At 36.7% G+C, this 17,703-nt stretch overlaps 1 protein-coding gene across 1 annotated transcript in view; it reads left to right on the plus strand.

Annotated features, from left to right (window-relative positions):
* Positions 1 to 8,039: 8,039 nt before the first annotated feature.
* SLC30A9 (solute carrier family 30 member 9) overlaps positions 8,040 to 17,703 on the plus strand; it is a 76,687-nt gene continuing 67,023 nt past the window's right edge. The window contains exons 1-2 of the mRNA XM_063107761.1: positions 8,040 to 8,296; positions 16,692 to 16,862. Of these exons, the coding sequence (XP_062963831.1) occupies positions 8,185 to 8,296; positions 16,692 to 16,862 (283 nt within the window). The 5' untranslated portion in view covers positions 8,040 to 8,184. The remainder of the gene's footprint in view (positions 8,297 to 16,691; positions 16,863 to 17,703) is intronic.

Below are 17,703 nucleotides of genomic sequence, written 5' to 3' on the forward strand. Positions count from 1 at the left end.
GATATGGCATAGTTAAAATTAATACCAGAATTACTTAATTCAACCTCCTTCTTGAAAAAAAAAATAGGTTAGAAAGTAAAGGCCTGGATATTTTTAGAGATAGCAAATGGTTTGTGTAAAATTTCACAGAAATCTGATACATTTAGATTGATGTCAGACAGAACTATTTCCAGCAAGCTACCCAAAGACAAGAAGAGGAATTCTGGAGGTGTCAGGAAAAAGTGTTAGCAAGATGGGAGGTACAAAGAAGCTGTAATGAAGCGTGTCCATGCTGTTGAAATATGTGGAAGATGACTTTGTAAGAGACTGAGAGTAGAATAGAGTAAGAGTCTGTTTATCTTTTTACCTTCCTGTCTCCACTTGTATAGATATTTGAGGTAAGAAGATGAGGATTATTGGCCCCTATTCCTCAGTAGTGCTGAAGTGGGGAAGTAGCTTCAGACATGGACACAGCTGGTGGATGGGAAAAACTCAGTATTCAGATGCATATGTGAGGATTTATGAATTAAAAAAATACACATATATATAGTTGCTGGAAGCTGGTGAGCATTGCCTTTAATATGCAGTTCTGAACTGTAACTCTGAGAGAAGCAAGGTTTCTCAGCAGTGGCACTATTGACATTTCAATGGGGTGTAATTCTTTGCTGTGAGAGACTGCCCTGTGCATTGTAGGTGTTTAGCAGTATCTCCAGCCTCTACCCACTAAATGCCAGTAGTATCTAGTTGTGTCAATCAAAAATGTCTCCAGACATTGCCAAGAGTTGCCCCCAGTTGAGAACACTGCTGCAAAGACAACTGATATGATTGGGCAGGGGGAATATGGGACCCTGAGCTGGGGCAGGGAGGCTGGTAAAAGCCTGAAGGGCAGAATTATGAGGGTTGTAAGGGTACTTATGGAGAAATGGGAGGAGATGGTGCATGAGGGAAATTGAGTGGAATGCTGGAGGCAGAGCATGTAGATTCTTAAACGAGAAGGAAAGGATCCTAAAGGCTGAAAGAGTCTTTGAGGAATGGAGGTCAAAAGTCGTTTGACGTTTAAAGGGAAAGCCTTGTTTCTCCTTGCGGGTTTATTTATATGTTTATTGAGAGGGAAGGAGAGTTGATCAGAAAAAGAAGTGGAAGTGAATTGAAAGCTCTCTGTAGAACAGAAGTTGGATAGATTTGCATAAATAACCTTAATATTTTATCCTTCTTAATGAAGGAGACTATGGAATGAAGAAGAATCAAAACAGTTATGCAGTTCTCATAATATTCATTCCTTTATTCATTCACTCACTCACATACCTCCTATGTCCCATGTACTATATTATACAGTACACTAAGGATATGAAGATGAATAAGAAACAATTCTGTCTAAAGATGTTCACAGTATACTAGGGGAGACAGAGATGTGTAACCAGTTTGATGGAGAATCTCAACTCGAGGTGTAAGCATCTAAGTCACATATTTTCTGTGATTGGTACTTTGTCAAACTTCATTGCCTCTAGGTATCAGCCTCTTTAGTTATTAAAACTTTCATTCCAGGTATTGAGATTTAGTTCTACTCATTTAAAACATCAGTCTCACATTTAATTCAAAAACATATTACCCTCAGGGACAGACAAGACCTGTGGTTCCAATTCTCTTTACACACTCCTCTCTTCCACGTATTTGCTCTTCTGATGGAGGAGTCATGAGGATCAAGAAGGAAAATAAGTAGTATCTTAAGTGCCTAACTGTGGTATGGTTGCTGTCCCCTTTCTGTATGTCAGTGTGGCTTATCTAGTTCATTGTCAGATGCATGGGTATCCCAACAGGCTCCGCTGAGGAGAAACTCAATCCCAAGCAGCCCCGTCTGCTTTGGTAGCCCCTTGTAAGACTTCCTGTATCTGTCAGCTGACTCCCAGCTGGCAGTGGTGAACCACATTCTCCTTGTGCATATGTACTTCTTGCCCCATGTTATGTTTTATGGCAAGTCTATAGGCGTCAATCTCATTTACTCTCCATGATTCCAACTCTGAGGTCTGTATGATTAGACAGGATCCATAGTCCCTATATCATAAGAATCCTCTGTAGTCCCTGTACCATCTCTCCCCAGTGCTCAAAAATTCCTCTAAATTCATAGCATAGGGGCAGGCCAGCAAGCTTGGTGGCTAAGCAAATATCCAAATGGGGATGGAGATATCAGTCTCCTCTTCTTTAAGACATCCCACAACTTACTAATATCACGAAATAGGTATAAATTTCCTAAACAGAACACAAAAGATATTGACCATTAATGAAACAAATTGATAATTTGGGCAAATTGATAATTAATGTTAAGAGTAAGAACTTCCTTTCATCAGGACACATTGAGAGGACAAGACAACACCAGAGTGGGAAAAGATATTTGTAATACATACATCCAATAAAGGACTTATTTCTTGCATATTTAAAGAGCTCATACAAATCCATAAGAAAAACAGACACCTAAAAGAATGGGCAATAGTCTTGAGTAGGATATGAAAAGGAGATTCAAATGGTCAATATACATTTGAAAAGGTGTTCAACTTCATTTATCACCAAAGAATTGCAAAGTTAAATCACAATGCCTTACCACTCCATACCCACCACAACAGCTAAAATTAAAAAAAGATAGAAGCAAATGTTGGTGCAGTTGTTAGCAAACAGAACTTTCACACACTGCTACTGTGAGTGTGTACTGGTACAAATACTTTGGAAAACTGCTAGTAACTGCTAAAGCTGGAAGTTTGCATACCCCATGATCCAGTAATTTCAGTCCTAGGCTTATATCCATCAGAAATGCATACATGTGTTCACCATAATTTGTAATATGTTAGCCCAAATGCTTATCAACAGTAGAATGGAAAAATTGTGGAATATTCACACAATGGAATTCTATATAGCAGTGAGAATAAACACAACAATATGGATGAATCCCACAAACATAATGCTGAGATAAAGAAGTCAGACACAAAAGAGTACATAGTGTACAATTCATACATACAAAGTCCCCAAACAGACAAAATTAATCTATGTTCTTAGAAGCAGGATTACTGGTGCGTTGCAGGGTAGGAGAGTAATGACTAGAAGAGAGGCATCTGGGAAGCTGGCGATGCTGGGTACTGGTTACATAGTTCGGTTCATCAGTGAAAATTCTTAGAGCTGTGCCCTTAAGAGTTGTGTCTTCTATGTATTATACTTCAATAAAAAGTTTAAGTTTTAAAAACAATGAGAATTTCTCTTGGTGCCCCCACCTGTGGCTTTAGGGAGGGAATTAGAACTGTTTCACAAGTGCTGCCCCCTCTAAAAGTACCAAATCTCCATGCTCTGTCCTCAGCTTATTTTTCTCAAAGATAAAGGTTATAGAACAGTTCAGTCTCTCTTGCCCCCAGGAGTATTTGGTAACTTGACTTTCCCTACTGTAGTAACTATAATCCAGATCTTGTTCACTAACTTCTGGGGAAAGGGCGTGTGTGTGTGGTAGAATATGTATGTTTATTTTCCACACTACTTGTATATAATATAAATAATATAATAGAAAATGATATATAATGCAATGGACTATATTATATCCCCCCAAAACTCACTGAAGTTTGAATTGTGTCCCCTAAGTTTTATATATTAGAAACTTGGACCCCACTGTGACTGTGAAGAGGGTGGGAAATCTTAATTATGGTAATTGAAAGGTGGAGTTTCAAAGAGGTGATTGGCTTGTAGGACCATTCCCTAGTGAATGGATTAAAAATGGTGGTCAGGGCGTGGTTCTGAGGGCTTTAAAAGAAGACAGGGAAGCGTCTGTCTTTCTCTCTGCTCTGCCATTTTCGCAGTGTGATACCCTGCCATCACTGAAGTCACCACCAAAGAAAGCCTTTACCAGCTGTGTTCCCCAGACTTTGGACTTCCTAGCCTCTGAAACTGTAAGCAATAAATTTTGTTTTCTTATAAATTACCCAGTTCCAGGTATTTTGTTATAAGCAACAGAAACGGACTAATACATATAGTAACAGAAGTGATATATATACACATTTTTCTACCCTACTGGGTGAATTGCAGAAGTTATTATTGGAGAGCATAAGAGCTGAATAAGAGAGCTAGGACCTAGGAATATGGTCATCACTGGAAAATCATTCTCTTTTTTATTCCTGGATGAAAGGACGAGTCGACACCAGTTGACAATCCACCGGAGAGAGCTCGTTTATTAGGCAGCACACACACATATATATAGGGCTTTAAGGGAAAGCTGATTGGTTTAAAATACAATCCCTATTTAGTATACTGCATGGGGCTTGGTGGGGAGCTGATTGGCGTGTGATTCGCGCCGGGAGGGAAGGAGAATGTGGAAGAGAAGGGCAACCAGCGCCATGATGGGGTACGGCCGAGAAGGGCTTATGTGATCAGGGTGTGATCCCTTGGGGCATTTGGGTTCTTACACTGGATGCAAATGGCAAAAAGTGAACCTAAGTTTAATGCTAGTGGAGTATTATATGATTATTTCACATAATAATTCTGATAAAAAGCCCCTACAAGTGAACTTATAGAATAATGTCAGGGGTAAACCCACAAGAGCAACTCACCCCTCTTCTCTACCTTCCCCCACAATGGTCGCTTAAGCACATTTACAGATTTGGAGTCAGAGGACCTGAGTCTGAATCCATATTCTGTCACATTCTTGCTGAATGAACTAAAGAAAAATCTCCAAATTTCTTTGAAAAACGGAGATGAGGATTAGCAATATGGTCAGAAACAGTATCAACTCCCACATTCACTTCTTTTGCTTATGCTCTCCTGCATATATAGGTTTGCCTATACATGCAAAATGTGTCTGTGCAGACCCGTATTGGTTCTGACCATGGTCGTACAGCAGAGAGTGACACACTTGGGTGTGGCCAGATGATTCTCCTTTTTATCCATGTGTAAGCCATTTTCATTTTGAAGTGTTCATGTGGGCAAGCTCCTTCCTCCCCAAATCCTGCAGGAAAAAAATCTGATGCCAGCAAATATGAGGGGTCTTCAAAAAGCTCATGGAAAGACTCATATTATCTTTTAACTCCATTTTTCCACAAACTTTTTGAAGTACTCATGTATATCTCTGCTTAAAATTAAATTTGTTCTTGGTAAGCCTAACAGTAGAGCCACTCACTTTATTTTGTAATGGATTATTTAAGTCAGTTTTCCAGATAACCAGCAAGTTTGTCTCATGATCAGAATCATCATCTCCCCAAAGCTATAGACAGGATGAAACCATGGAACAGTCAGCTCAATTATAGAAGCAAATTTCTGAAAGATATTGGAATTTTTTCAGTGAGGGAAAATCTTGCAGGAGTTATGATGTACGGTAATAATCAAATGACAGTTTCACCCCTTTGCTACTTCTATTTCCATCTATCTGACTTAATATTTCCCTATATTTAAGCATCTATTTATATCATGACTCCTCATGAAATTCAGAAAACTTAATATCATGTTGATCACACATAAAATGATGTAAAAAAAAATCTGGGGAAATGCTCTCTTGACCTGCATTCCAGAAAACAATGAAAGGCCAAAGTGTCATTCAAGTCTTTTAAGGACTTTACATTTTCTTCCAAAGGCCAGTACCCACTGACTTAGAAAGTAGAGAGTGGTGCTTAGGAGACAGATCTTTGTGCCTTAGATTCTTCATCTGTAATTTGTTAAGGTGCTATGAATGAGACAATGCATATAGTGGGTCTGGCAATTAGTAATCAATATTGTTATTATTGTCACTATTTGAAATTATTTGTTTATTTTTAAATTTTCTGTCTTCTCCAATAGAACATAAGTTTTATTATGCTAGAATCTTACCTGTTTAGTACATATAGGCAGCTGCTGAATTTGTCTCAAATGGAGCATAAAAGCCAAGTCTCTTGGTAAGGATGGGTTTTCTCAAAGAATTTAGGGTCAAAGGAAATTCCCCCAAGGAACTCTAAAACTGACATTACCTTAATTTTCAGTACTTGGGAAAATTTTGAAGACTATCCGGCAGGACAAGTATGAACACCAAGGCAAACGCAGAATTATTTTAATCCAAGTCCGTTGAGACTTTATTATGTGATATAGCATTGTGAGGGTTAAACAAGATAACATAGCATGGTCCACTTTGTTCTTAAAAATTATTTTGCAAATCAAGGCTATGGGAGGTTTATAAAAATTGAGTGTCTAAGTCAAGTTACACTTCAGCTATTCTAGGGAAAAGAAGGGTAGGAAAAAACTAACACGTGGTGAAAATTTACTCTGCACCAGCATTATGTTCTACATATCACATGGCTGTGTTATTAAAATCATTTTAACAACCCTGCACAAAATGTATGTTTTAAAAAGTTTCTTATCACAAGAGATGTATATTCCTGTAAAACAGATTAGAAAATACTGTACATATAAACAAAAAGAAAATAAAAATCCTGTTGCACAAAATAAAAATAAAACCTAAGAAGCTTTGATCAGACTTGATTAAAATGAGAGTTGAAACCAGGGCCATTTTAAGAATCCAAAGCATTAGGTCAGTTTTGTTCAGAAAGAATTATCCATAAAGGTTAATGGATATTTGCATAGTTACCCTAAAATTAGAGTCATATCTTTATGTATTCTACATCATAAAGTTGAATTTGTTAAAATCTATTTACAGGGAAGGGAAAACAACTTTTCAGTAATATTCAGATTTTTGAGTAATATTGAGGCTATGAATATTTATGGGACAGAATTTTTTTTTTTTTTTTTTTTAAAAAGATGACCGGTAAGGGGATCTTAACCCTTGACTTGGTGTTGTCAGCACCACGCTCAGCCAGTGAGCGAACCGGCCATCCCTATATGGGATCCGAACCCGGGCCTTGGTGTTATCAGCACCGCACTCTCCCGAGTGAGCCACGGGCCGGCCCTGGGGCAGAATTTTTTAATGTTTGTTCATTGAATGTTTTAAACTATGTGTCATAGAAAGTTAAATTTGCTTACCATTCTTGTAATAATTTATGCACTTCCTTCATCTGGTTTATCTCAATCGGTATAAAAGACTGTATTGATTCTAAATTAGGAAAAAACTAATTAATTTCCCCTTGAAATTATTTTGTAGTAATATAGTTAAGCAACACAGATTAACTTTAAAACAAACCACCATGCATTCAACTAATTTATTTGTGACAGTCATTGTTTTAGCCACTTGGATACTACAGTGTACAAAACAGACAAGATTCCAGCATCATGATGCTTATCTTGTATTCCAGGGGACAGAAAATAGATAAATTCATAGATAATTTCTCACAGTGATACGCGTTTTGAAGAAAAGTATACAGGACAAGGGGGTAGAGTATGACCGGGTCTGCCATAGTTAGGGTGGCTAAGGCCGGCCTCAGGTGAGTTTGAGCTGAGATCTGAATGAGCATGTCTGATACAACTCAGTTAATTAACATTGTGGTGAACAATGTTCCGGTTTCTTTCTCCTTGGGACCAGACTGTTTCTAAGTCTCCACGTCTCCGTTTACCCCGACATATCATGAACAACATATACCTCTTATTTTATTATATTACAGACGAGAATCTGAGCTTCAGAGATTAGTAGGGCAAGTAATTGATTCCGAAGTGCGTACTTGCCTTCATGGTACTGGCTACGTACACAACGGTGTTACAAGGAGAACGATGTACCCTGGTAGAGGTTCGGAGAGAATGAGTACACGATTGCCTCCGCTTGGCATTCCTTATCCAGGAAGGCTCCAGGGAGACAGGCTCAGAAGATCTGAGGCCTTCCTTCCTACCTGTCCTCCCATTTCCAACACCATGGCCCAGGCTTCGAGCCCAGAAAAAAAAAAGAAGTAGGCAGTGTCCTCAGAGGGTGTCGCTTCTCCTAGGGCTTTCCTGGTTGCTAAGATGCAAACAATTTACAAGCCAGCGCGAAAAGAACAGGTGCGAAAGAAGACTGGGAGAACGCCACACCTCATCTGCAGCCACGCCCTCCCCATGCCAGTGCGGGTCTGTGGACGGAAGGCCTCGCGATTCGCGCTCAGCGCGTACGTCACTTCCGCCGCCTCCACGGCGGGCGTTTGTAAGTGACGTCACGATTTCCGGGTCGCTGAGGCCGCCTCTGGCGGCGCAGGCATAGGTACTGTCTGGTGTCCGGTCTATGGAGTCAGTTGGTGCTGCCGGCGGAGCGGGGGCAGGAGGCGGTGTTCGAGTGGGGGCTTCTGACCCGCCAGGATGTTACCGGGCTTGGCCGCCGCCACTGCGGCCCACAGATGTAGCTGGTCTTCCCTGTGCCGGCTCCGTCTGTGCTGCAGGGCGGCGGCCCGCGGCTCTAGCGACCGTCAGGGTGAGTGTCCGCGCCAGTGACTGGCTCCGCGAAAGCCCAGCAGAGGGCCAGGCCGGGTTCGGCACTCGTCGCCCGCTTGCCCTTTCCCAACCTCAGAGCGTTCCTTTCTGGCCCCCGCCTTTATAGTTCAGCCTGCCCAGCTGCGGGGGATCCTGACAGGTCTCCCTGACCCTGTCCCGCCCGTGGTCGTAGCACAGCCCCCCGGGCACTTGAGGCGGGCAGCTCGTGGGTCGGATTGTACCTCTGAAGTCTACCGCTTTGTTCCCCCCAAAAAGTGTCATGCGCGTCGCACTGTCCGGAGGTGGCCCCCCTAGGCAGTTGGATATTGTGGATCCGCAAAGTTCCAGGATCTTTTGAGCTCACCGACTCTCACCTTCGTTTAGCCCTTTTGGCCGCGATTTTCTTGCTCTCTGCCCTTTTTCTCATACTCCCAACTTGTTTTCTTAAATTTCTTGAAAGGAAGGGGGCTGCTACTCAATATTTGTGTATCTTAGTAAGAAGTATGAGGGTATCTCACAATCTTTGTATGAGCCCAGTTACGGAATTGAAAACAGAATTCTTGAGTTCCGTTAACAGTTCTTTTGGTGAAAAGGCGTCTACTGGAACTGTAACCCAGAAAAAAAGTGGTTGACGAGAATTTTTATCCTTCTCTCTCACCATTCTCTTTTGACTCAAGTTAAATTGTTCTAGAGTTTCCAAAATAACATTGAACTTGTGAGCTCTAATTAGGCTTACCTTCGCTTTTGCCATAGCCTGACATGCCATAGCTTGACACTGAGAGGAACCCTTAAGGAGAAGAGATAGCTAAATCCACCTCTAACCTAATCCCCCTGATTCTTGGGGGGTGCAAGGAGTATTAACAGAAATATTTCTCAAAAATCTCTTTGAAAAAACTTGTAGCATGTTTGTGACCTCTTGTATTGTTGAAAGTTGCAGTCATTCAAGTTTTTAAGTGGTATAAGCTATAGTAACTCTTAAGCTGTGCAAATAAATGAAAATATATTCGTATCTTTTATTTGCAATAAATGTAAAAACTGGCTCTTAAATTTCAGACGGATTAATTTTAACCGCAATGATCTCAGGGCTTTTTGGTAGTAATAGAAAAATACATCTTGAGTTTTCCAAGATTGGCAGTACACCTGGTTCTCTTATGAATAGAATGAGTCATCTGGTTTTACTATACTCTAGAATCTCCGAGTAAAGTTTCTAACATAATAGCTTCTATTAACCTAGCAATTTTGGCAATTTACACTGAAATTGTGTGTAGTGGTTGTTAAATTTAGTTTAAACTGCCCTATAAATGTTGGTAAAAAGGAATTGAAGTAGTGTAATTTGCAATCCCTGTTCTCTGTAGCTGTCATCACGTTGAAAATTGTATGCTCTTTGTCTCATCCGTCTGTGAAACACAGATAATAATTACCTATCTCACCAGTCAGAATGACTTTGCAAAGTTCTTTGGAATGTTTATTACTACAAAAATCAAAATGTGTTTTCACACTTAAAAACACTTAGGTTTTAAAAATAACCTTGTTTAAAATTTTGTTTCAGTAATACTGAAACATTTTTTGAAAGGGCAAACCTAACTATGATAAAATTTAAAAATCATTTAGGAGAAGCATACTATATTTAAGTTGAATGTGTGTGAGAAGAAAAAACTATTTCAAGAAATTTTGGGAGGAAAAATTCAAAAACATGTTTTTCTTTGTCAAGAAATAAAGTTTAGTTTATGCTTCTAAAATGCCTGTGTGGCTGGCATTTTATAGTCTCCTTATAATGAATAAGGAGAGGCAAAAACCATGAAGAATTGCCTAATTTGAATATGTTACTTAAAAATGAGAAATACTTCAAAGGTAAAAAAGGAAAATATTCTAGAGGAACATGCTCAAAAGAAATACGAGAGCCATATACGTAATTTTGAGTTGTTCGGTAGCCATATTAAAAAAAGTAAAAGCAGATGCAATTAATTTTAATAATATACCCAATATTTTCAAAACATTTCAACATGTAATCAATATAAAAATTATTGAGATACTTTATATTCTTTTTTTGTACTAGGTATTCAAAATCCTGTGTGTATTTTACAGTTAGAGCACATTTCAGTTCGGACTAACACGTTTCAAGTGCTCAATAAAAAGTGACTACTTTATTGGATAGTGTAGTTATAGAGTTAGTATCCTTAATTTATAAAGAATTTTTGCGAACCAGTGTACATTCCAGTAGAAAAGTGGATAAAGGAAATGAATAAGGAGTTTATAAAGAAGTTCAAGTAGCCAGTAGAAATCTTCCATACTCACTAAAAAGCATGAATGTAAAAGTTTAAAGGATTTTAATACTCACTGCCTGTCTGGTATTGGCTGAGTTTTTCATAATGATGATACCCCATATTGATGGCGGAGGAAAATAGGAACTCTCTTACTCCTGATTGGGAACGTATAGTTAACAGTGTTTTTTGAGGTCAGTTATTCTTTTTATAAAAAGAACTTTAAAAGGTTTATGCTCTCTGACCTAACAATTCCACTTGAAGGGATTTATTTTGAAGAAATAATCAGATACATATTAAAATGTCTGCAGAAGTTCATTATAGTAATAAATTGGTAGCTTATTTATAGTTATGAAGAGTTGGAAATTAAAATATATTATGGTACATTTATTATGGGCTGATATTATAATAAGCAACCATTTTTTAAAAAATCATAATTTAGAAAAATAGTGACATGAGAAAATACCCTTGATATATTATTAGGTAAAACTAAAAAAAATAAAATATATACACTGTGGTATTAACAGTGGGTTTCTCTAAAAATATTTTTTATTAACCTTATGTGTTTTTCAAATGATCTACAGTAAATATACACTGTACTTCTAAATAATAAAAATGTTACTTAGTTTCTATGGTAAATGACTTCATTTCACACCACCCCACCTTACAGGTTTCTTTTTATTCCTGAATGCTACTTATCTGGTCCTTATAGTTTCTCTCTGCTGGGATTGCTCTTTCCCCCCAGATCTTCTCATTTTTATCTTTTGTGCCTTGGCCAAGTCATCACTTACCAGAAAAGGTGAAATCCCAGGCGAGCATATCTAAAGAAGTGGTATGAGGGGCCAGTGTTGTAGTTGCTTGTAGTGTGCTGAACAAGACAAGTTTTCAGCTTTATAGGGCAGACATCAGAAATAAGAAAACATATCTAAAGTGCTTAAAAGAAATAAGCAGGGTGAATGGTGACTACAACTCCTGGCACTTTGCTGAATGAAACTCTCTTAAAACCCTATGAGGCACATACTATGGTTGGCTTCATTTTATAGTAAAGTACAAGAAATTCTGTCATTAACTTGATCTACATAGAATCTTGCTGTCAGCCTGCCAAAATGATCTTTTATAACTGTCAGTGTTCTTAGTTATTTAAAGAAGTTGGGGGGGGTACCTCTGCTGAGGATAAATGTTTAAAAAGGTCAATGTTAAAAAAAAATCACTCTGACTACTGTGTGTAGAATGGTTTGGAAAGGGGAGAATATGAAAAAGGAGGTTTTTGGAGGGCTATTATAGTTATGTAGGCTAGCAAGGTGGTAGTTTGGCCATGATAGCAGTGGAGATGGAGAAAAGTATATAGATTTGAGATATGTTTTGGAGTATACAGTGTAGTAGTATAGGTAAAGCATTTTAGCACAGTTATCTGGCACTTGGTAAATATTGTTATTGTTTTTACTTTTCTATGCAAATATTAAAAAAGAATTATGCAAGGCTGTAGAGATGTATGCCAAGATGCAGTGCAGGAATTGTTTGTTTCTCCTATTGTGTCCTCACTCAAAAAAAGATTTCTCCATTCCTTACTCTGTTCTGGAGAAAAACCACATCAGCAGTAGTCCTCCAGGCTGAGCTAGTAGGTCACACTTTTGCTTGCTGGATGATTAGGCAGAAAAGGGATTTTCCTGCAGTTTCGGCTATGAAAGGATAAAATTAAACTAAAGATAGTCAATGTCGATATTAGACTGAATTACAGATTGTGATGATGATGTTAGTAAGACTTTGGTGAAGTCCCAGATAATGTAGCAATGGATATACTTTTAGTTTATTTTTTTATGGTAGACATTTTTTTAAAATACAGTAAAATGTAAGGTATGAAGTAAAAGCTATGCATAATCCCAATATTTCACCAGTCGCATTTTTAAGAGTTGAAATCATACTGTATTATTTTCCTGCTTTTTTTCATGCAACGTTATAACACGAATGTTTTCTCTTGTCATTAAAAGTTTTTAATGAATTCATAATAAAAATATAGGGACCTGCCATGACTTAATCATTCTTCTATTAGGGAACATTTGTTTCTGGTTTTTCCTGTGATAAATAATATCATGAAGAATAGTCTTTGTATTCCATATTATTATGTATTTTAAATTCACACTTAGTAACCTCTTTAAAAACAAGTGTAATGATTATTTAGTATTTATATGTCAGTGTTTTAAAAATTTTGGGAGAAAACTACCAAAATAGTCTCAACTAAGGAAATTGACATCTGGAAGACTTAGGCTACATGCTTGACACTGGTCTTGAACTTAGCCAGAAATATACTCAAGCTGCAAAAAATCTTTTTGTTTTTAGTTATTGTTGTTGTAGAAGCAACACATACAATAAACTGAACTGCTAGTTTGCATGAGAGAAAAGGAGTTTTTGTTGTTATTGTTCGTAGTCTAAAAAAGAAGGTCAGGTTTTCTCTGAAAGCCAGGGTAAGTGGTAGTGACAAACCAGATTAGAGAGAAATGATGAGTAGTGGTCATTAGGAGCTACACAGGTAAGAACAGTAAAATAAAAGCAGAGAAGGGTGATATTGTGACTAGATTGGTGATAAGATACCAGTAGCTCTGCAGTCTTGATGAAGAAACAGCCCTTATAAAGGGTACTCTAAAAAGTCTGTGGAAAGATTCATATTATCTTTTCTCTTTTTCCACAGACTGTTTGAAGTACCCTTGTATAAGAAGTCTTCAAAAAGTTTATGGAAAAATTTGTATCATCTCCTAATTCTCTTTTTCCACAAACTTTTTGAAGTATCCTTATACAGCGATAAGAAAGTCCTTGTCCAGGACAGTAGAACAGAAAGTGCTAAACTAGAGGTTAATCTTCCATATGTATCTTATTTTAGAAGTCACTTTGAAGAAAGGGTGTTAATGGTGGATAATATTTTTTTACTATCTTTATGACTATGATAATTAATGAATTCAGTAATCCATTCAACAAATGATTGTATTTCTACTGCTATGTATTAGGTATTATATTTTATTGAGTCTACTGTAGTCTTGTTTAGTTTTTAGAATATAAGCTATTAAAGATGGTAATTTATTGTATGTGCAGTTTTTGACCTTGTATTATACCACATGTTTATTTTTAAAGTTGTTGATACCTGAAATTCTACTGAAGTTAAAAATTAAGGACTTTTCAAAACAGGTAGCAAGGAAGTTATCAAAGACTACTAGGAGTGGGGCTGGCCTGTGGCTCACTCGGGAGAGTGTGGTGCTGATAACACCAAGGCCACGGGTTCGGATCCCACATAGGGATGGCCGGTTGCTCATTGGGTGAGCGTGGTGCTGACAACACCAAGTCAAGGGTTAAGATCCCCTTACCGGTCATCTTTTAAAAAAAAAAAAGACTACTAGGAGTGTCAAGAGAACTTAGGAATCAATTTGAAGAGACCTCTACTGGCCAGAAATGGGACAGTTTGAACATTAATCAGGGTAATGACTAAAATGGATTGAAATATACCAAGTAACGTTTAAATCTATGAAATTGCAATGATACATACACAAATTAAAAATGTGTCACCACTGCAGGATGGTAGGTAATGACCTAATTATTTTGAGAAATAATAAAATTAAAGAGAAAGAATTAAGCAGTTAGCCTGACTTTTCTTTAGGAACTATACTTCTTTGTAACCAGATAAATGAGGGGAATTTTCTCTTTGTAGAAGTTTTCTAATAAATGAAGGAGTAATAAGAGTAATAAAATTAGAATATCATCACTTTGTAATCACCTAATGAATAAATGGTTTTAGGCATTGAACAGCAGTAGACACTGTCATCACAAATAAAGCAACAACCAGATATTGTGTGGTTCTTCTCGAAAGAACTCATCACCACTTAACAAGTAGTGTTGTCCTCATAAAAAGAACCTGAATTTGGATAAAGCCTTTACATCATCCATTTATAGAACATATAGAAGAATGAGTTAAACAACACTATGAGAATTCAATTGGCCGAATTCTGATTGGCAAACTGACAGGACAAATGGCCTGATTTTTTTCAACATAAAAATTACAGTAAAAAAAAAAAAATCTGCAGTTTAAAAGAGATTTAAAAGACATACCAATTAATCACAGTATGGGGACCTTATTTGGATCTGTTCGCATAAAAACTGGGAAAAAATAGTAAGATTTGTAACAACTGGAATTTGAAATTGAGAATATTTGATATTAAGGAATTTTTTTACTTATAGTAACAGTGTTGTGGCTGTGTGAAAAAAGTTCTCATCTCTTAGAAACACATACTGAAATATTTATGACTAATTATTTTGCATCTGAGATTTGCTTCAAATTAATATGGGGTGGGGAGATTTTGGTGCAGGTAGAAATGAGACAGAATTGACCATGAGTTGGTAATTGTTGAAAGTAAGCAATGGGTACACGAAAGTTTATTGTGCTGTTTTTTCCTACCTTTGCATATGTTTGAAATTGTCTGTAATGAAATGTTTTAAAAACTAAGGAGAACCTTGAAGAAAATCTAGCATGAAGTCATGGAAACAAGTCATCTTCTGAAGAAGGATTTTTAGACTGTGGAGTAATCCCTTTTTAAACATCTTAGCACAAACACTGTAAAAATATTTCATCATTGGGTCAAAAAAAGTGCTGATGGCATAATTGTCTTTGTCAGGTAAAAATTACAAAAGATATTTTGAATAGGGCTGAAAAGTCAGAACACCAGTGGCCATAGTGAAGATGCTTTTCTGGACTATGAGTGTCTTAGGAGAATTTGTTTGAACCTTTGCGTAGTCCTAATTTTGCTAATAGGCTACATATTTCAATGTGCAGGAGTCTTCTATTGTTATATTTGCTTTACTCAGCCTTTAGGAAATAGATGCAAATGACCAAAAATATACTGGGCCTTCAGTAGTTTGCCAAATAAGTGAAAGAGTAAGTTGGCATTAGGAAGTTTCTCAAGAAAATAAACTCCAAGCCTGAAACTAGAGTGAATGCTTAGGCTGCCATATGTCCCTCGTGCTTTTCAAATTATGTTCAACATTCACAGTAACTTATGTTCCTCATGAATTCTCTGAGCTATTAAGAAACGGTTTTTCTTCATTTCAGAAGGCATATATTTGCACATACACATATATAAATTAACATTTTTGGAAGATCATTATTAAGCAGTTAGAAAAGTTTCAACTTTTATTTTTACTTTTTATTTTTTTGGCAGCTGGCGTGGGGATCTGAATCTTAGACCTTGGTGTTACAAGGTGGCACTCTAACCAACTGAACTAACAGGCCAGCCCTCTAGTTTTCACTTGCAAATGCTCAACCCTCCACTCTTGGAAAAACTTGACTGTAATGATATAATTTCATTATTTCACCTAAAGCTTTGGAAAATGTGAATTATCTAGACAGGGTTTTTGAGTTCTTTCAAAAACTGAAATTCTCAGTACCTACTGATAGTAAAACATAAGAGAAAGAGGCCACAGGGGAGTAGAGACATTTAATTTTCTACCACTTTGGTGCAGTTGAGGAATATATTTTCCTTCTATGTTTCAGCCTTCCAAAGCCCACAGTCAACCCGGATGCAGCAGCTGAAGTGCTTCCTAATTAGTCTTCTATTCTTCCTTCAATTAAAATTCTCAGATACTGAGGCATCTCACCAAATGTTGATCTAATTATCTGATTAAAAAAATCAGTGACAAATTATAAATGACCGATTAATGTAATTCACTTATTGATTGTGAAATGAAAGAGGAATAAGTCTCCAGCTAGTGGAAGGAGTACACGGGATAATTTTGAATGAGAAGCCCTCCTGACCCTCCTACCCAAAGTCCTCTATTCTGAAAAGCACATTACATGCCAACATTTTTGTTTTAGCATACAACCACCATACAAAATAAAGAGTATTTATTATCTTCTAAGACACCTTTCAGCATAGCTAAATAATATGAATGTTTTATTTGCTTTTATACATTTTTAAAAGTTTCCATAGAAGTAAGTTTATAAATTAGAGAAAATTGGAATATTGTCCTTTTTTTTCTTTAAAAAATGTAGTCCCTGTTTACCTAAGGGTCAGTGAAACACCAACAGTGGAGAGGGTGGCTTGGCAGTTGTGCCTCTGGAAGTTGGTTTGAAATTAAAACAATTTTTTTTTCTTTTAGAATGGCAGAATTTAGTGACACTTGGAAGCTTTTCAAACATGGTTCCCTGTAGTCACCCATATGTTTATACACTGAGTCGTCAAGTAAAGTTGTATTCCACAAATGTTCAGAAAGAAGGACGGGGATCACAAACTCTCAGAGTGGAAAAATTACCATCATTTGATGAAACAGGTATGTATAAATTTTTTAAAATCATTTTTTCCTGTATACTGGAATAGTTTGTGTAAATTTATTTGTTCCTTGAATGATAGAATTTACTTGTAAAATTATCTGGATTGATGTTTTCTTTATGAGAGCTATTAAACTGCTGATTTAATTTCTTTAATTTTTTGTTTCTTTTTGGCTCAGTTTTGCTAAATTCTGTTCTTTTCTAGGAATTTATCCACTTAAACTAAATTTTCAATTTACTGGCATACAGTTCATAATATTCTGTTTACTCTCTTTAGTATATGTAGTTATGTCTTTTTTTTTTTTTTCATTCTTAATAATGTTTGTCTTACTTTCTTGGTTAATCTTGCCAGAGCTTTGTCTTTTATTATTTTTCCAAGTATTAATTTTTTTTTTTTTTACTTTTTTTATGTTTGTTTTGTATTTCATTAATTTTTACTCTTTAATTGTAGCCTCATTTTGGCTTTTTTTGTGTGTATATTCTGTTATTCTTTTATTAACTATCACTTAGATACTTAGCTCATTAATATTGAGCCTTCCTTCTTTTCTGAAGTAGGCATTTAAGCCACGATAATGCTTAACACATCCTAGAAGCTTTGATATATAGCATTTTTATTATTTGTAGTTCTGAATGTATTTTTATTTCCATTGTGATTCTTCTTTGATTTTTTAGTTGTTAAAGTATGATTTTAAATCTCCAGATGGATGGAATATTTCTGGTTATCTTTTTGTATTAATCTTGTATTGTTACAGAATGTGATCTGTATGATTCAGTCTTGAAATTTGTTGAGCCTAACTTTTTGGTTTATCACTTGGTCAGTTTTTCTAAATGGCCCTCATGCAC

Source organism: Cynocephalus volans, chromosome 9, assembly GCF_027409185.1.
Source record: "Cynocephalus volans isolate mCynVol1 chromosome 9, mCynVol1.pri, whole genome shotgun sequence".
NCBI lineage: Eukaryota > Metazoa > Chordata > Mammalia > Dermoptera > Cynocephalidae > Cynocephalus > Cynocephalus volans.